The sequence below is a fragment of the Amia ocellicauda genome, chromosome 5 (genome assembly GCF_036373705.1).
Source record: "Amia ocellicauda isolate fAmiCal2 chromosome 5, fAmiCal2.hap1, whole genome shotgun sequence".
NCBI lineage: Eukaryota > Metazoa > Chordata > Actinopteri > Amiiformes > Amiidae > Amia > Amia ocellicauda.
In genome coordinates, this window is record NC_089854.1 from 19,870,622 (window position 1) to 19,890,638 (window position 20,017).

The 20,017-nt window shown below is 51.7% G+C and overlaps 1 protein-coding gene across 2 annotated transcripts; it reads right to left on the bottom strand.

Moving 5' to 3' along the window:
- Positions 1–8,122: 8,122 nt before the first annotated feature.
- Positions 8,123–19,939, bottom strand: LOC136749690 (rab11 family-interacting protein 4A). 2 transcript variants are annotated; one of them, XM_066704175.1, is made up of 10 exons: positions 19,790–19,939; positions 14,265–14,300; positions 13,797–13,896; positions 13,436–13,539; positions 13,072–13,212; positions 12,741–12,822; positions 12,335–12,472; positions 11,948–12,106; positions 10,521–10,664; positions 8,123–10,258 (listed from the first exon to the last, which is right to left on the bottom strand). In XM_066704175.1, exons 1-10 carry the CDS (start codon positions 19,900–19,902, stop codon positions 10,142–10,144), a joined length of 1,134 nt encoding a protein of 377 aa, XP_066560272.1. In that variant the 5' UTR covers positions 19,903–19,939; the 3' UTR covers positions 8,123–10,141. The 2 variants fall into 2 exon arrangements, with proteins under 2 accessions (XP_066560272.1, XP_066560273.1); XM_066704176.1 differs by lacking the exons at positions 14,265–14,300; positions 19,790–19,939 and adding exons at positions 11,059–11,136; positions 13,990–14,227.
- Positions 19,940–20,017: the final 78 nt, after the last annotated feature.

Consider the following 20,017-nt stretch of genomic DNA (forward strand, 5'->3'; position numbering starts at 1 on the left):
TGATAAACAATTTACTGTGTGTGTTTGTTTTTATGTATATTAAGATTACTATCTCTATTCTTTCTCTCCATATATATATAAAAAAAATATATTGTCACTTTTTTCCTATACTTTAATACATTTTATAAAGCATTGTGATTTATTATTTTATTTATTTTCCATACATGTATGTAATGTGAGAAGAAGTGAACCAGGGAGAAGGAGTGGAGAGAGAGGAAAAGGCAGATGGACAGAGAGAGGAGGAGGAACAGACAGAGTGTGCAATTGTGTGTGTGTGTGGGGGGGGGGGGGGGGGGGGAGCCAAAACAGCCATACATCTTATACCTTAGAAGAGTTGTTTTAAAGTTAAACAAACAAGACGTGTCAACAATGCCCTCGTAACGGACCATGGCCAGCACAGCCCTCCAGACCCGACCAAAACAGCAGCCACGGCCTGCCATGCGACACGCAGGTCCGAACGGCTCTGCCCAAAAGCAGGGGGGGCGACCGGCCGAGAGGGGAAGCCGCGCCGGTGCTGCCTCCAGGGGCAGGAATGCGGAGGTCTGCGGCGGCCAACGGTGCCCCACGCATTGCGCACATTTCTTGGCACAGCGCTGCGCAGGTCTGGAGCAGAGAGAAGCGGGCAGGACGGGGAATCGCTCGGCAACAGCAGAGCCCCACTCCCATTGGCTGGGTGTTCTCCGAGCACGGTCACGGAGTGCAGCGCCCCGCCACGAGGACGGGCTTGCAGGCTCAGAAATGGGTGACAGTTCATCACACCACAGACATTAAAACAAAAAATAAAAATAATATTAGTACATTCAGAGGAGGAAGAGTCACAGCACGTCTCCCCCGCAGCACGTCTCTGAGCTCAGATGTGTTAAAGTTCATGCATGCGTTTCTTTACTTCCTCTCAACAATGGCCCGTTTCAGTCCCAGCACCACGATCGCTGGGAAAACAATAAAAACTGGACACTGGCTTTGAAATCCTGTGGTGATGCACAGACGGGTGCAGGGGACACTGTGGGGTGCTGAGCTGCAGGTTTGGTGCGATTCATTTTTGTACAGCGAGCACACGCCACGCCTGGACCCACACCGCACCACGTGGTACGAAGCTTACACACACACACAGAGAAAACTATCCTCTCAAGCAGAAACACAGGGGACTAGAATGGGAAAAACTGAAGGAAAAGAATAACGAGATGAGAGAGAGAGAGAGAGACGAACAAAGACAGAGAGAAGACTTTCACTGACAACAATGCCAGACCCCTCTCCTCTACACAGCTTCCTCCTCCTCCTCCTCGGCTCACACCTCTGCTCTCGGTGGATGGCCGCCAGCGCACAGATTTACAGGAGCAGCTGAGCTTGAGTTTCTCTTTTTTAAACGGGGGAACCTGATCCCTCGGACGGCTCTGGCTCCTGGGACATGCAGAGCCACGAAGGCCCCGCTGGGGTCCGGGGGGCCGGAGCTGGATCAGCACATACAGGGGGATCTGTTTACAGTCTGACTGAGGGCCCGGGGACTCGCTGCCAAGCCCGGCGGAGACACTCTGGACACGACAGAGCAGGCTCACACAACACACATACACCACACACACGCACTGCTGCGGTTGTGGATTTTAGCCATCGTGCCAGTGTGTACTTACTATGAATAAAACACGTCTCTGTTTAAATTAACCCCCTCCACCACCGACCGCCTGATCGGCTGTCAACCCCCCCCACCCCGGGAGGCACAGTGCCACACTCTGGGCGACTTTAACTTCACCACGCAGCCAGCACTGGCACCAGTGCCCACGGAGGCATCACCTGACCGGCACAGAGGGCGGGGCAGCGCAGAGGGGCTTTGATCCTCTCCAGCTCACAGGCGGATTGGGCCAAGCGCCCGCACTGCCATGGGTGTGGTGGCCACACACAAACACACACACACACACACACAGGTGTTGGACCCGCCCTGCAATGGTACAGAGGCCGCAGGATATGGGGCCACACTGCAGAGCATGGGGGGGGGGCAGGTGGGCTCAGCTCAGGCCACAGCACAATACGCCACAGTGCAAGACAGATATTCATATAGCGCATTGCATCCAACAGATCCAACACGGCTCAAACAAAGCAGACTCAAGCTGGGACTCGTATTTAAAAGTGGTGGGAGCCCCTCTGATTAATTACACACGTGTACCCCCCACTCCCCGTGCTCGAGCTGCTGTACGGTCAGCTGGCTCGTCCGCCCGGCGCACTCGGCTCTCGTGTCAGGGGGGCTCCTCAGGGCCGAGGGAAGGAGGAAGCGTCCGCCCCCTGGTGGACACACGTGCACACTGCGGCCCAAGGACAGCCCGGTGTGGAATGTGTGCCACTGCAGTGCGCCTCTCCCACACCCGAGCTCACCGCCGGCACGCCCGCCCCCCACTCCAAGTCCCTCTTCCCCAAAGGTTTAATTTCCACAGAGAAGACCTTTACTCCACTCAGGTGTCTGAGAGTGCGGCCCAGCGTTGCACCAGCGGAGGATTGCGTTAGAGACGGTGAGGAAACTGGAGGACTGGTCAGCTGCTCAGCCCGTCTGCAGAGCCTGCTAGGAGCCCCCCCCACCCCCACCCCCACCCCCACCCCCACCACACAGCAGCAGCCCAGATTTTTCCACACACACACACACACACACACACACACATTTGACAAATGGTTTTGTTGCCAAATGTTTTTAGGTTTTAGAAACTCCTGAACATGTGCCATGGGAGACGGGTTGTTTTTCCACCAGGGAGAGGTGGGGGGGGCGACTCTCTCATTCGGCCCCGAGACACGAGAAAACGCCGCTGGGCCTGGAGAGCATCTCTGCCGACTGAAGGACAGAGAGAAATGTGTCCAGGTTCACTGTACCTTAACCCAACATACTTAAATTATCAAATATGGATCTAAAACCACAAATATATTCATACACAAACTTTTGTAAGTTTGGGTATCGAAGGAGGAGACGCAGATCTTTGGTGCTGCTGGAGTTCTGGCTACAGCCCCACACCGCCACCTAGTGGACACACACGGCACAAACAGGTCCACAGGCCCCAGCTAAGAACCCACTTGACTGGCCACACGAACGTGAATCGGATGCCCCGGGAGGCACTGGACGGCACCGACAGTGCAGTTCTGGACCGAGATCGTGGAGCTCTTTACAGGTCAGAGCCGGCTGCTTGATCTATCAAAGCACCGCCACAGACAGGCCCAGTTCAGAACCTGTCTCATCCTCACCCACACCACCTCCTCAGCTCGGACGTCACCGCGGGGCCGAGGCTCAGACACGACAACACGCGGTTCAGTGGAATAATGCATTTATTTAGAGATTAAAAACAAAGACGAAATAACGGGGTGTAGGTGAGCAGGGGGGGGGTGGGGGGGTTTGCCCTGGGCATGAGTGATGGCAAAGCTCAGTCCAGCGGTGTCAGTCCAGTGAGCCCAGAGGCAGAATTTCGAGACTGACATCTTTCAACTCTCTTACAAAACCTGAATTCATCACAAATCCACAACAAAACAAAAAAATAATGCAGGAATCAAACTAAGACGACCACAAAACGGGACATTTGTTTCCTCTGGGACTTGAAAAAAAAAAAAAAAACTAATCAGTTCCAGTACAGCTTCAACTCTCTGGCTCTTAAATGCCTCCCCCCCCCCCCGTCCCCTGTCCCCTGTCCCCTGTCCCCTGTCCCAAACCAAACCAAACTTCTTTAAATCCACGTCCTGAAGACAATGCGACTCACAGCAAATAAAATATACACAACTAAAAATATAAAAAGGGCTTCACACCACCTTAGTCTTCGGCATCTACGAACTGGTCTCTGGTGACGTAGGCGCGCTGTCGAACCCACGGCACCGGAGGGGCGTGGTGGGCGGCAGGGATGTACAGCGGCTCACAGGGGGCCGGCGCTGCGGTCAGGGGGCGCCTCTCCGGGTCCACGACTGCCACATCCACCGGGTCTGCAGGGAGGACTGCACGTCAGAAAGAGGGACACAGAGACGGGAGTGAGACATGGGGAGACGGTGGGGGATGGATGCTAACCGTAAGGGCTGGATTCTTGGATCTCCTTGTCCCAGTCCTCCTCCTGCGGGGGTGCGGGCCGGACCCCCGTGGTCTCGGGAGGCTCGTCCTGGCTGTCCAGCTGGACCTCTTCGATGGACACGCTGTGATCGTCGGGGAACACCATTCCTGCTCCCCTGTGCCCACACTCCCACTACAGACGTGGCAGCCTCTCTGCTCCGTCACGGACAGCTCAGCCTCAGGACCAGGCCTGCATGGGACACACAGCGAGCCCAGGCTGAGCACATGGGACAGACAGACAGACAGACACACACACACCCGCAGTGTGTCCGGATGATCAGCACACAACACACAGCCCGTCCCCGCCTGCGCATCTGCAGCTGCAACAGCGCCACGCACTCAATCATGTCACTCACATGCGTGTCTGTCCCGCAAACTGCGCAGAGAAGCGCATCAGTCTGCGCGTCACCGGACTGCGCCATCAAACCCACCACAGCGTCCACTTGACCTGGTGACCTCTCTTTATATTATACAACACTGAAATCAAATTAAAACACTGCGCCGGACTCAATACTTGACCGTTATTGCTTAATCGATTAATTAAACATTTACAACCACGCAGACCATAAACAAGCGGAGATTTATTCTTAATATTATTTTAACGGCCTTTGAGCGGGTCGTTTACCAAACTGCCAAACACGCCCGCATTGTGATTATATTAATTAACTCGGACAGAAAGACACCAGCCTTCACTTGTGCCACACTGTTCAATAATGCTTCATTATTACAGAAATGTATACTTTCTTTAACGGGAAGTTTGTATTTAATCCGGGAAGCGACGGGACACCCACCTCCGCCGCGGCTCGACTGCTCGGATGTCCCGCCGGTCCGGGTGATTTTTCAGCGCGCTGTCCTCAGTGCTGCCCCCCGGCGGGCCGGAGCCGCAGTGCGCCGGCTGTGTGAGCATGCGTGTGGGAGCGACTGCGCTGTGAGCGTCCGTGTCCTAACCTGGTCCTGGAGGAGCCCCATCCCTGCTGATTTTGTTCCAACGGAGCTCTGTTACTTACTTGAACCCTTAATTCAACTAATAAGTTCTCAAATCAGAGGCTTTTAATTATTTGAAACAGTAGGGGTTGTAAGTTAAGTGTATAATTATATAAATAACTTATTAAAGAACCAACTCTTTTATTACACAATTTAAAAAGTCAAATCTAAGAAGATTGTTACTTCAATTAAGGTTCAATTAATTAACTGAGAGCTCAGTTGCAACACAAAACAGCCGGGTAGGGGCCCCTCCAGGATTGGGTTGGGGACCCTTGATTTGAATCATAAAGGGCTGGTTTCACCGACCTCTGATTGGCTTTAGTGTTGGACTGGCCAGTGTTTCTCAACAGAGTTCAGGTGCAAATGCAAAGGACAGACCCTGCAGAACAGCTCCCTGCTGGCAGCGCTCTGCCTGTTTTCCAGTCCTCTCCTGCCGCTCGCCAGCAGAGGCCGCCCTGCCGCCGTCTCTGTGTGTCTCAGCCACCCGCATTAGAAACAGTGAACACCATTAACTGCAGGGTTCCTCACCACTGTGCTTCTCACTGTGCTGAAGGGGACACGGGGTCTTGACAGCTCAGGTCCCCTGGGAGCTGGACTGGTTTGGCTGGCGTCAGAGGTGTCCCGGGTATCTTTCCTGCTTGGCACAGCACCAGCTGCTTGGACTCCCAATCTGTCTCGCTTACATAAGCACTCCTCCTCACCAACCCCCCCCCAGCGGCCTAGATCTCTGCAGTGTCCTCCGCCACGGCTGCGCGATCAACGCACTCAGGGGATCACAAATCCACTGGGACACCGATGCAGGTGGGATGGGTTAGAAAAGCCTCCGCAAGGCTGAACTGCGCACCCCTGCACTCATCTTGATTATCCAATATCATTCTCACCTCAAACAGGCAGAACTGAACTAGATTTCTCCTGGTCCCTTAAGTCATGTTTTAATTCCTGTGAAATGTAGGTCAGCCTAATAATCACAACACACACACAGACGACACTGCACGCAGCAGCTCAGGAGACAGAGACAGACTGGAATGGTTGTACCTGTGTCTGTACCTGTGGTGCGTCACGCTCCCACCCTGCAGTCCAAGGGGATGAACGTGATAACCAGTAACACGCCAGGGTGTCACGCTGGAAGTCTTTTGTTGGACAGTTAGGACCCTGTAAGGCAGCAGAGTTCACAAGCCTCCTGAAGGAACTGTGGACAAAACACAAGAGCGAATCCACACACACACACACACTACAAGCACACAACAGTGTAAGAAGAGTCGGCCATGTCAGTTCCTTTAGTCATGCCAAAAGCAAATACTTTTATTTACAGCTTTTTAAGTTTATACAACATCGAAACTATCCGTCAGGAGTCACATTAGCAGAGCCGGCGTGTGATCGAACAGAACTCACAGGACACACAGGAGCTGCGGCTCAGTGGTACAGCATGACAGGAAATCAGCAGCTAGGTTACAAAGTAACAAAACAAAGTGATGTGGGGGCTCTGAGGCACGCAATATTACTGTCCTCGCGGCCCGGCTCCGGGATCGGATCGGAGAGCTTTGAGGTGCTGCTCATCCCAGTCTGAAAGGAACTGTGCAAAACAGGGTCTTGACGAACAGCCCTCGAAAACGTCCCCAGAAGCGAGAGGCCGCAACCGGACACCGTTGGGAGCGGACAACAGTTGCTTGGCTGTTGTCATTCCCAGTACACCGGTATCTGGTGTGGCTGTCTCTGCCTCACCAAACCAGCTGAGCCCCCAAGAGGGTCACCCCCCAGAGGGTCACGCCCCATGCTGTGGACAGCTAGAGAGCCAGGCCTGGCCACTGTGCAGTCCATCAGTCCGTCCATCAGTGCTGGGCCTTGCTTGGACCAGCGTGAGAAAAGTTACATTGCTCTCCCCGACACAGAAACCAACAATGTGAATAAAAGGAACAAGTTTGTCTTAACAGCCCCCACCCCCCAAAAAACAAACAAAAAATAAACCAACAACTCCAAATTAGTTGAGTGGTCAGTGCAAATCCAATGCATCTTAATGTAACAAACAAATAAAAAACAAAACAAAACAATCCCTTCAAATCATATATTGCTTCTAAGTTGATTAACCACAACAAAGGAAATTGTGCAGTAGGTTCTTTATAGCACACAGAATCTAAGACATTTTCATTTTATTTGTACTCCAAAAACTGTAAAAAAGACTTTTTCTCTTTTGTTTTTAAAACTGTGATGTGTGGCACATGAATACAAATAGTAACTATTTTATGTACACCATTTACAAGTTATGAAAAATGTTTAGACACTGACAAGAATGTAAAAGGGATATATATATAAAAGCTTTTTTTTCCTGTTATCGCCGGCAGAAAAACAATCAAAGAGTAGAAGAACACAAAGCAAATAAACGCATGAGAGATAAAGACCGTGGTGATACAGCTGAGACAGAAAGGCACGAAGAGCACAAACAGAGAACGTGCGCACAATCCGCAGCACAGTTTGTGCGAGACAGCAAAACTAATCTCAGTGAACGACATACTGACAGCAGTTCGTTATTTCTGTGTGTGTGTGAGTGACGGAGACTGAGTGTGTGTGATTGAGAGTGTGTCTGTCTGTGTGCGTGTGTGTGTAAATATGTGCGGCCGTGTGTGAGTGAGTGAGACTGCGTGTGTGTGTGTGAGTGACTGTGTGTTGTGTATGAGTCTGTGTTTGTTTATTTGAAGCATTGCCTAATTACAACACCTTTAAAAAAGAATAAAAAAACACTTCTAGAGCAACACAGTCTGTCTCTCTTGTATTAACACTGGCGTTCCTACAGGAAACTCAACACTCGGGACCAGGTGCTGTGAAATGCAACATGATACATTCATGACTTTTACAGTGTCAAATAACATTTATTATTATTATCATTATTATCATTATCATTATTATTATTATTATTATTATTATTATTATTATTATTATTATTATATTTGTTGGGTATGTATCACCCAATAGGTCAATAAACGCACCCAGCTCTCGCCATCATTGTTCTTCTGAAAACTATTGATACAAATGTCACTATTTCTCCTGACATTGTTACAGTAGGATGATTCCTCTGGCAGCCGAGAGAGAGAGAGTGTGGATGTGTGACTCACAGCCCACAGGCACAGGCAGACACGTTTCTGCAGGTTATTTCTCCTGGCAGTGTCACCGGGTCACAACACGTATCAGCCCCAAACACTGGGGCGCAGCGTTGCCTGGCTTCTGGGTCATCTGACAGGACAGCATGGCTCTGATCTCAGGTTTGGGATTATTTATTATTATTATTATTATTATTATTATTATTATTCCAGTTTGCACTGTATGGCTGTTCAAACCATCTAAGAGACAACAGGAGACAGACTCCCCCTCTTTCTCTCTGCTTCTCTTCTCCCCACCCTTTCTCTCTCTCTCTCTCTCTCTCTCACTCGCCTCTGTCATGGATTTACAGTACTGAACACACAAAGCACAGTCATTGAGTGGCACAGCCTCAGTGAGAACAAGCTAATTACACCTTCCCAGCATCCCTCCCCCTTCGTTAGTATCTCTGTATGAAAAAATAAACAACTTCTGCATCCTATAGCTTCGCTTTCAAAACAAAACACAATCTTCCCAGACAAGCACTGGCAGAGTAACTATATACTGTATACATATATGTGTATATTTCTGTAGATACACACACACACATATATACACACACACACACACACACACACACACACACACACACATATGTATATAAATATGTTATTTTTTGTAATTTTACATTCACAATAACCGATTTTACAAACAGAACATTCATGTTTTTGCATGTTTGCATGTCGGCTGAACAACGTCCGCAGAGACGTGTCTGAACCCCAGCTGGGTGTGTAACATTCATTTTCCTCTCTCAGTAGTTTAAGGTGCGTCTGCAGGCACCACAATGCCCACCGCTGCCTCTGCGGCCCGGCAGGCCTTCCTGAATCTTGAGATGCCATGACACTAAAATGCAACACAATGCGAGACAATACAATACAATGCTATACAATCAGAAGCTACAGTTTCTCATAGATTTGGATTCTCACACTAGCTGTGATGCTGGGGGTCTCTGTGCTTTAGTGAAGCCCCCCCGAGATGAGACCTGCCCGGCCCGGCCGCCAGTGTGTGTGTGAGTGAGTGTACAGGCAATGGTTTGTGTGTGCGTATGTGTGTACTTGTATGGGTGTGTGTGTGTGTGTGTGTATGAGTGTCTTATTGCATGTGCGTGCTCTATAAGTATGGCAGTTGTGCAGGATTGTGTGGGTCTCACAGTTCAACATAGACACCCAGGGCTTCTGCCTGTCACTCTCAGCTCCCTCTCCTCCCCCAGCACAACTGACTCCTCCCTCAACACAACATGGCCCAACCTGTCCTCCCTCCACCCACTCACACCTGGTGCTCAATGGGGGGGCAGTCCATCCTCCCCTCACCTATCCCTCCATCGGAGTCTGCTGCCCTTGGCGCCGCTCCATCCCCCCACAACCTGGTAGCCGCCTGGGCCTGAGGCCGGGGAGAATGAAGCTCCGCACAGCGGTCACACACCGGCCCTCAGCACTCACTTCCCCCTTGCCTCTCTGACGCACTTGCATGTCTCTTTAACACCTGCTGTCTCTCTCCACAGGGCCCCCCCCATCCACTCGCACAGCGACATGGCCTCTTTGTGTGTTACTGCATCTCTCCTACATTCCTGCAGGGGAGCGTAACTACATACCCAGATGTAGTTTATATACAAACACACACACACTCCTTTTATATGTGTAAGAACAGCAACAACAGCAAAAGAATCCCCTCTGTATTTAAAACGTTTTTCCAGACACAATGCCTTTTCCCTGTGTGTGTTTGTCGGACTATGTACGCTACGCTACAGCAGTGGCAACGACAAGTAAAACAGAATAAAATTAACAACACTTAGAACCAAAATAGAAAATGTGAAAAAGTGCATGAGAGATATCCACATCTTCTGGTGATTCACAGATGAGTGCAGTGAAGCACCGGGACTCCTTGTAAACACAAAAGGGCTTGATTTTCAGTGGCCCCTGGGCCGCAGGAAGCGTGGTCTGCTTTGAGCCGGGCGGGGCAGATGGGAAGCGCTCATTGTTTGATCTCCAGGATGGAGGGGTTGTGGTCCAGGATGGCCAGGATGATCTTGTCCATGTACTGCCGCAGCCGGTTATTAATCTCCTCCTGTTCCTTCAGAGCCTCCATCAGCTGGAGCACAGAACACATGTATTACCTCACATGACATCAGATACTCTACATGACATCACGCTCCACATAATATCACACACTCCACATGACATCACACATTCCAAATTATATCACATGACATCACACAGTCCACATGACATCACACACTCCACATTACATCAAATTACATTACACACTCCACAAGACATCACACACAACAGTCACACAATACATATCACACACACACTCAGCGTGACCACGGCCTGCCTCCCCGAGCACTCACCTCATCCCGGGACGCGTTGTCGATCTCCGCAGCCAGAGACTGGGCCTTGGTCTGGGTGGCGAAGAGGTTCTTGGCCTCGTAGAGACTGAGGCTGAGGATCTGGCCATTTAGGTCGTCATTCTGGTCTCGCAGCTTCTGGTTCTCCTAAGGGGGGAGAGAGAAGAACCTTCAGTGACAGGAGGAAGGCGGGACAGACGGACGGACGCATGGGACAGGGTGGTGGTGAGGGGGGGGTGATGCTGCACGAAGGGCCCGTGAGAGAGCAGGAAGGGGGCTGTGCGTGCAGGTGTGTGCGTGTGTATGAGGGCAGAGATGACAGAATGACAGCCCCCCACCCCGGAGAGACAGATGAAGTGTTATTTAGGAAGCCGCTGTGCAGAGGGACGGGACTCTACTCTAAAACGAATGAGATGCGGTTAGGGGTCTCCAGCCTCCACCTCCTCCCGGTGGGGGCGCTGGCCAGCGGCGCTGGGCTGGGGGGCGCTGTGCTGTTGTTAGTGATTTTAATGGGTTCAGATTGACAGTAAAGAGGGTTTACCAGCAGACTGGGCAGCAGCAGCAGCCCAGAGTGGAGCAGCTGGTGGAGCTCAGAGGGGACGTCCTGGGAAATTAACTTCTGAGCAAATACAACAAGAGCAACACGGGGAAAGAAAGTAAGAAAGAAAGAAAGAAAGAAAGAAAGAAAGAAAGAAAGAAAGAAAAAGAAAAAGAAAGAAAAAGAAAGAAGGGGTGTAAGCTCCAGCACCCTCTTCTGGCCCAGGGCAGATAACAGGTCAAAAATTAAATAAAAATATAAGTACATTTCTCACAATGACCAATCTACAAAGCGTGAGAACGGACTCTATTGTGCGTGTATGCGTTTGCGTGTTCATCGTACTGCACACCACTGTGGGTCTGTCCCCCGGCCCGGTTTCCTTCAGTGGGTAGAGAGTTCTTCACAGGAGTTTATTCTTTACTGCTCCTAGAGAAATAAAAACCTTCAAAAGAGATAGTCTGAGGGTCAGCCGTTTCTTTCCTGATGCTTTTCGAAGCGATTCCGTCTCCCTTTTCTCCACAGCTGACGACACAGACATGCCTTCGCATCGCGACCGCCGTGATGCTGTCGTTTCACCAATTCCTGCTGCTTGACTGGATGTTTTGGCGACGGGTTGTGCGTTTTCCTCAGGGCGCTGCTGGCGGGAGGGCAGTCCTGCCAGGCTGGTGTGTGCCTGCGGGCAGCAGGGCGGTAAGGCAGTGCTGTGGGCCTCCCGGTCTGCCAGTGCAGCGCCAACCACACCAGCCCCCGGCACACGCCCACACCTCCCAGTCAGTGTCTGTGTCGGTGTGAGTGTATGTGCCTGTGTCCATGTGTGTGTCTGTGTGAGTGTCAGTGTCAGTGTCAGTGTGAGAGTGTCTGAGTGTCTGAGAGTGTGCCGCTGCTGCCCCACCTGTTTGAGTCTCTTGACCTCATGCTCGAGCTCCATCTCGCGGGTCCTGGCGTTGAACTCGGACAGGCTAGACGAGGAGCTCCTTCCCCGGCCTGGCCGCTCCGTCTCCAGCTTGAACAGCTGCAGGTGCTCCAGCTCCTTCCGCAGGTCCTCGATCAGCTGCGGGGCAGAGCGGGCAGAGGGGTCACACACAGACAACAACAAGAGACTCCACACAACCTGCTCTATTCAGGCAGAGGGAGAGACAGGCAGACAAACAGTGAGAGAGAGAGAGAGAGATACAGAGACAGAGAGAGAGAGATATAGAGACAGAGAGAGAGAGAGACAGGCAGACGGAGACAGAGACAGAGACCGAGACAGAGAGACAGTACAAGGGGGGGTGCTGACCTCCTGCATGGCCTCTCTCTCCTTCTGGAACTCGTGCCGGTTCTGTCTCAGCTTGTCCATCATCTTGCGGTACAGGTCCATCTCGTCCTTCAGCCGCAGACTGGTGTCCTCCAGCTTGTCGGTCATCCGCTGCCGCTCCTGCACTCACACACACACGCACACGTACACACACATGCACACACACACACACACGGCGAGAGACAGAGACACGTCAGTGCTGGTTCACAGGAGCAATGGCCTGTTTCTCACCGTGGTGCATGCAGCCCCACAGCCTCAGAGGGTTGAGGCAAGGAAGGGGGACGGGGTCCACAGGGGCGTGTCACCCCAGAGCAGACCCCCCACAGCCAGGGCACCGAGGCTGGGGGATGTGTGAACTGTATGATGGCAGGGCGGGGGGACAGCTCACCTCGTCCAGCTTCTCCGACTGTGACTTTAACCGGGACACGTTGACGGTCATCTCGCCGTTCTCCTCCTCCAGCTGCTGCACCCTGACGGGAGACAGAGACAGAGACTGACACAGGGACCCTGTGACCGCGCTGCAGCCTAGAGCAGAGTGCTGTGCTGTGTTGTGCTGTGTTGTTTAGTGGTGAATATTTCTGTAGTCCCACTTTACTTTACACTTTGCAGAGTGCTGTGCTGTGTTGTGCTGTGTTGTTTAGTGGTGAATATTTCTGTAGTCCCACTTTACTTTACACTTTGCAGAGTGCTGTGCTGTGTTGTGCTGTTCAGTGCTGTACCTGTTGCTGAGCAGCTCGATCTCCGTGCTCTTCTCTCTCTCCATCTTGCTGTAGGCTTCTCGGTGGCGCCGCAGCTCCTCCTCCAGTGTCTGCTCGGCCCGCGCCTCCTGGTCCTTCATCTGCTCCTCCAGCTCGTGGACCCTGCGCACACAAACACACACGTCAACACGCAGGTGAAATACACACACACTTCAACACTCAAGTAAAATACAAATTGTAATAAAGGAGCACATGCAGATTAAAGACATCCATTGCGCGCTCACACACACGTTACGTTGCATGTGCGGTTGCAGGAGGGGCTTGCCGTCCCCTCACCTCGACGCCCCTGCAGGTACTGAACACACAAGTGCAAAGGCCGTGGTACCTGTGGACCAGCTGTGTGTTCTCCTGCTTCAGTTTGGACTTCAGGTCTCCGCTCATGAGGCTGTCGTTCTCCAGCTCTGTCACCTTCTTCTCTAGGTAACTCACCTGAGGGACACAGAGATGAGCCATCAGAAACACTGACAGACAGACAGACAGACACAGAGAGGAGCCATCACGCACAGAGATACACAGAGACGCACAGAGACCCACAGAGACCCACCGAGACCCACAGGGACGCACAGAGACGCACAGAGACCCACAGGGACCCACCGGGAGTTTTGTACACTGAGAATGACTGGATCTGGCATCAGATCTCTCACAACCTTCCCCTATGTGTGACATCATCACGCCCCCCCGCTTACCTTCTCAGTGATGTCATTGTCGCAGGAGTCAATGCTGTCACGGAACAGGTCCTCAGTGCTGCCATTACTGCTGCTGAAGTTACTGTTGTGAAAGAGCTGCCTGTGGGGGGGAGAGGAGAGCCATGAGGAAGGAATTATTATTATTATCATTATTATTATTTCATTTGTGGTGCTCCACCCCCCAATCACGGACCTACAGTGGTGTGTGGGTGTCTCCGCAGGAACTCCCGCGGCACCACTGGGGATTTTACCCAGCTCTCCTCTGTCTCAGAGCCACCACAGCGCCGCCTGCGGCCCGGCGGCCACTCAGACTCCGACCCACCAGCTGTGACTCCAGAGGAGGAGATGCCGGCTCAGGGTCCAGCGCATGAGCACCACGCAGGGCGTTAATAATCGACAGACCCAGACCTGCCGTGTGCCGGCTACAGATAAACCAACAATAAAAAAGAAAAGAGCAGAGTCACGTACCTGCCAAAGGCCGTGCTGGTTATCTTCCTGTTGGGGCTGTAAAACAAACACAACATGGGTCAGTCGCCTCTCTCTCCCTCTCCCTCTCTCTCTCTATTACTGTCACTTCTTCTGTGCTCATGCCCCCTCCCCCTGATTTGATCTGCCTGGGGTCAGCTCGGTGCATTAGGATGAGAGCTCATGGTACTTTGCACCGATTGTATTTATTGCTCGTAACCTCTTAAACAGAAGTGGCAGCGGTGGGGGGGAGCGCCGTTCCTTCAGACACAGTGCAGCTAAATTAAGAAAACGGGTAATTCTGGGGTAAAATGCAGACAAAAATAAAGCCTTAAATGAAATAACACAAAACATAAATGCCATTAACCCCGCCATAGTGCGCACTGTACATGTAATTTTAAATTCATTTTAAAAGTACTTAGTTTTACTTAAGTTTAAATACAGTACATTCAATAATAGAAACTGTATACTACATTTTTATAGAAATGAGCACGGAAACCACGCCGTGCCACCCTGACGATTCTGTGCAATTGCAGCAGGGTTTCTTAAAAGCGACAGTGTACTCTGTAAGTTGTTTTTACCTCGGTATAAAAGCACAAAGAAAGCACAGGTTTATACACACTACTCGCTGACGTCTATGTTTAATAAGCACGTTGATGGGGGCGAACACTTCCTGCTTTTGCTTTTATTAACCCTCTAGTTACTGTGACCGTTTCTGCAAACCTAAGTGTGCTACATCATGTGACATAATAGTTTAAATACTTTTTATATTTAAAATATAACTACATCACATAATATGCGTATTGTTTTTGAGTGGTGTTTAACACAAATACTATTCTTAACATGGGCCTATTTGTATAGTTACAATTATTAATATATATTGCTTATTTTTCAGCTGTCTTACCGACTACATAACAGGACATTTACTTATTTAATTGCAGATTCTAAAGATGTCGGCCCCATTCAAACTAGAAAAAGAAAAACTAGGTTCAAAGAGAGGACCTTTACGTTGAAGTGTTGGAACTTCAGAAGGGAAATCTATTGTTGTTAAGGGGAAAACTTGATCTAGAAATCAAAATGTAAAAGTTAAAAATGGTAATTTGAGTTAAAAGGGGAAGGAGAAAATGATTATTGTAGTTATGAAGAGTTGTTAGTTGTTATATGGTTGTTAGCAGAGAGGGGCGGGGCGCTCTTGTGGGCCCCACCACCCCTCTATAAAGCCTACAACTGCGGGTCCTCCAGGTAGGCCGCTGCAGAGATGTGACATGTTTTTTATATATATAAAACGCCAATGAGAGCCGCATCCCGGCGACAGCGGGCGGATCCGCTCGGACACAAAATCTCCCGGCGACGGCGACAGGGCAGAGCTGAGCATGTGCAACTTTATGCAAATTAGCAGCGAGCGCACAGTGACGGAGTTCGGCGACAACCAATGGGAAGCAGATGTGCTCTGCATACTGAAGTGCCTTCTCTTTTCTACTGGCTAGTTTAAAAATAAGACCCGCCGGCGAGCGGGCAGTGACAGCGCAGTGTAAAGATACACTGGAAGCGCAGTTGCAAGTCCCAGGCAAAGGGGCCCCTTAAGCGGGTATAATGACAGACTCTGTACATTGCTATATTTCAATACTTTATAAAATAAGCAACAAACAGCTCAGATTAGTGCCAGGAATTTATGTAATCATATAGTATAACTTATAATGTTATATATATATTGAATTATTTTACTGATAAATAATATTTGTGCTTTGGTATATAATTGTATATATATCTAGTGGAACGTGGATCCCCTTGCGGGGCCCCTAGTTGCGGTGGGTCCTGCTGCCTATGCCCCATCTCCCCCGTGATATTTCTGCTTCTGCATCCATCCATCCGCTTATCCTGGTGAGGGTCGCGGGGAAGCCGGAGCCGATCCCGGCAGGCATAGGGCGCAAGGCAGGAATACACCCAGGACGGGACGCTAGTCCATCGCTGGGTTGTTAATACTGTAACGACCCGGGGGTTCATTTGTCATTATTTATAATATAATAGCATCTTGGACTCGGGTTTCCCTCCAATAGTGAGAGAAACCTTTGTCCAGCAGGGGGCTTTGAGCTGTATTTGACAGTCTTTCTTTTTTCCTTGCAGGGAGCTGATCCATCAGGCCAGACCAGACGAGACGGGGAGGTGCCGGTTGACAGAGCTGCAGAGTCCTGGGTCCTTGGAGCGGTCCGGAGGCCGAGGCGAGTGGAGATTGGGACGGACCGGGAGCGACAGGGGACCTAGCCAGAGGAGTCGGCGGACTCCTCACGGAGTGGGTCCCATCCAGAAGCCCGGCCGACCATCTACCCGGAGCCCGGCCTGACCAGGACTGCTCCCTGCTGACGTCACCAGCCAGGATCCAGGAGAGGCCTCGGATTCCAGGGACCGACCAGGCCGATCGGCAACGTCCCTGAGGGAGGCCTCCTGCAGCCAGGGCCCGGACTTCTCCCCGCAAGGCCCGCTCCCTGCAAGAGCCCCGGAGGTGGAAGCTGCTCCCCAGCCAGGTGGACTTGCCCCGACCTCCGGATTGAGAGCCTCCCGACCCTTCTCCCAGGTAGGAAAGCGCAGCATGGCCCAGCGAACCGCCGGTGTGAGGCGCCATAATGCGGTGCGCTTCAGCCGTGAGGCTGGAGCCGAGACCGCGGCCCTCACCCGGCTGGAGTTCAGCAGGTCCGTGCTGCAGAGGGGCCTGGGCTTTGCCCCTTCTGAGCTGAACTGTGTGGTTAAACTGCCTGGACCTAGGGACGTGTTTGAGGTGAGCTTTAAGAACCCTCAAGTGCTGGAGAGTTTTTGGATTTTGTATAGGGAAAAAAAAGACAGTATGCCCCTGAGTGACTTTGTGGTCGACGCCCTGACAGATAGAGAGATCAAAATAGTAACTATTCAGTTCTATAATGAAGCAGTGGCAGAGTATGACGTAGAAGTATGGCTGAGGAGACACTGTGAGATCTTGTCTGAAAGCAGGAGAGTTAATGATGAGGATGGGGTCTGGACCGGTGCTCGGCGGTGGCAGGTGCGTCTGCAGGTGGAAGTGGCCGCCATCGGCGGAGTACGCCATCTGCCGAGCACCGTGGTATTAGGAGCAAATAGGGGGCTTGTCTTCTACCATGGCATGCCCAAATTATGTAGGAACTGCGGGGCCCTGGGTCATTTAGCCGCAGCCTGTACTGTTGTCAAGTGCAAGGTCTGCGGCGGAGAACATCAGACCAGGGCCTGCAAGCAGGAGAGGGCCTGCAACCTGTGCGGTGGGGGAGGGCATCTCTTCAGGAATTGTCCCTCCTCCTATGCAAATAGGGCGCGGGCCCTCGGGGGTGGTGGAGAGAGAGAAAATCAAGTGGAGGCTCCTCCAAAGGTGATACCCCAAGATGGGGGTAGAGAGGAAACAATCCTCAGGAGCCTCATAGGCTCCCTCTCTGACTCTGGGTCAGAAGTGGAGGCAGAGGGAGAGTGGACAGTGGTAGCGGGGAAGAGGAGGAGGGCAGAGAAGAGGAGCATGGGTAGGGGGGGTATGATGAAAAAAAAGGATCCATTCTGCAGATTCTCCCCCCCCTGCCGGCTCCTCCCCCGCTGCAGAGACCTCTCCCTCTAATTTCTACACGCCCCACTCTGACTCCGGAGAGGAGAGCAGTGGGCCTTCTCCACTGCCCCGAGTGGGCAGCCTGGTGGATGAGAGGCCCCTAGAAATAACATTCCTCCTGCCCCACAACTGAGACTCTCCCAGGGGAGGGGTCAGGTATGCCCTCCCGGCAGTAGTGGGAGAGCCGCAGGTCCTCAGGAGACGAGAGTCGGCGCCAGTGTCCTTTCCCAGAAAGATATCAGTGAAGTAATGGCAAGGTCACTGGCGCTGGGGGAGGAGGCCTGCGGCGGCAGACAGCCGGGAAGGGAGAGACCACCCCCTCCCCCACCATTAGTTAAAAGAACAACTAGCGGGGTCTACACAGTTTTCTCCCCAGTTGTACATAAAGCCTCTGCCCTGCCATCTGTTCGTCGGGCCTCGGCCTCAAAGGAACCTCCAGCACCACGGGCCCTGAGCCCAGTGGAGTTTTGCCAGCCTTACCGGGTGGCGGGAGCCGAGCCCCCCCCATAGTCTTCCTAGAGGATCAAGGAGGATCAAGCGGTGAGGCAAATGATTGAAATGATGGGTGCTAGCGCTAAGCTAGGTGAGGGAGAAGAGAGGAGTGGGGAAGAGAAAGGTTTCTTTACATGATTGTTACGGAGCGGGTAATTGCCCTCACAGCCATTATGGCATTAACTATTATTTCAATAAATGTGAGGAGCATTGCTGAGGTGAAAAAGAGGACCGATGTTTTAAACTCTCTGGCTGGAATGAAGGCGGATATTATTTGTTTGCAGGAGTGCGGCATCCCGTTCCAAAAAGAATATAAAGATCTCCGGGACACTTGGACCCTAGGAGAATCCTTCTGGTCGGGGTCCAATGTGTCCCGAGCGGACGGGATTGCCGTACTCCTGAAAAACCCCTTCATAACAGCAAAAACATTTAAGGTTATAGAGGCGGGCAGACTGGCCAGCCTCGATTTTAAATACAAGGGGGCTGTATTGAGGCTGGTCAATGTCTATGCCCCCACCAGCCAGAGAGAGAGAGTCCTCTTTCTCCCTCAGCTACGCCCGCTCCTGATCGGCACCTTGCCAGTTATCATTTCAGGTGATTTCAACTGTGCTCTGAGGGATGTAGACCGGAGTAAGCCCCGCAACGATAGATCCAGCAGGGACCTCGCTGCGTTCGTGGAGGACTTTGAACTCTGCGACGCAGGTCGGGACCTGGTCCCCTTGTTCACCTGGGTGAGTTCTTCTGGCTCCTCCTTCTCCAGGATAGATCTCGTCCTCCTCAGTAAGCCACTGGAGAGGACCGCCATGTCTTCGGAGGCGGTCTTCTTTTCAGACCACAGGCTCCTGACGACAGAGGTGCTCATCCCGAGCACACGGGAGTCGGGGCCTGGGGTCTGGAAGCTCAACACCTCCCTGCTCGATGACCCTCGTGTTATTAAGACCTTTAGCAGACGCCTCGAGGAGTGGAGGACCCTGAAGGACCTTTTTGATTCTCCCATAGAGTGGTGGGAGATGGTGAAGAAAAGAACCAAGGGCTACTTCATTCAGCTGGGGAAACGGAAAGCTCGTGAGAGGCGGGCGAGATATTCCCATCTAAAGTCTTTTACAGCTCAGAGGCTTCGACCTAGCTGAGGAGGTGGCCCGGGTCAAACTGAGTCTCTCCGCCCTCTATCGGGAGGAGCAAGAGAAGATCAAGGTCCTTTCCAGGGTTCTCCATTTAAGCCTGGTGTAGGGTAGGCTTAACAAATGACTTTCATTTCAGACCAAACTGATTTTATTTTGTTTTGTACAACAGGCCTATTTATGTTGGGCTTAAATTTAAGTCTAAGACCTTCAAAATGATCTTAAACGCATTTAAGACCTTTTGTGCAACTGGCCCCAGGTGTCTATAAAAGAGTTCAGGTGAGCCCAGCTCCGTAGAGGTATGTCTAGGTGTGCCTCACCTGTTGGCCTTCAGGTTCTTGAGCCGCGCCTCCAGGTCGTTGAGCAGGTTGACCTTCTTGCAGCACTGGGAGCAGTACACATCCAGCAGCTCGCTGTTGTACAGGTGGCGCATCTTCCGCGGGGTCTGCCCAGCGCTGCGGGGGGGCGACACACAGGCATGGCTCAGCAAGAGTTTATCAGTTCACACTTCCTCTATCTCCCTCCCCTCACATACATACACCTCCAGG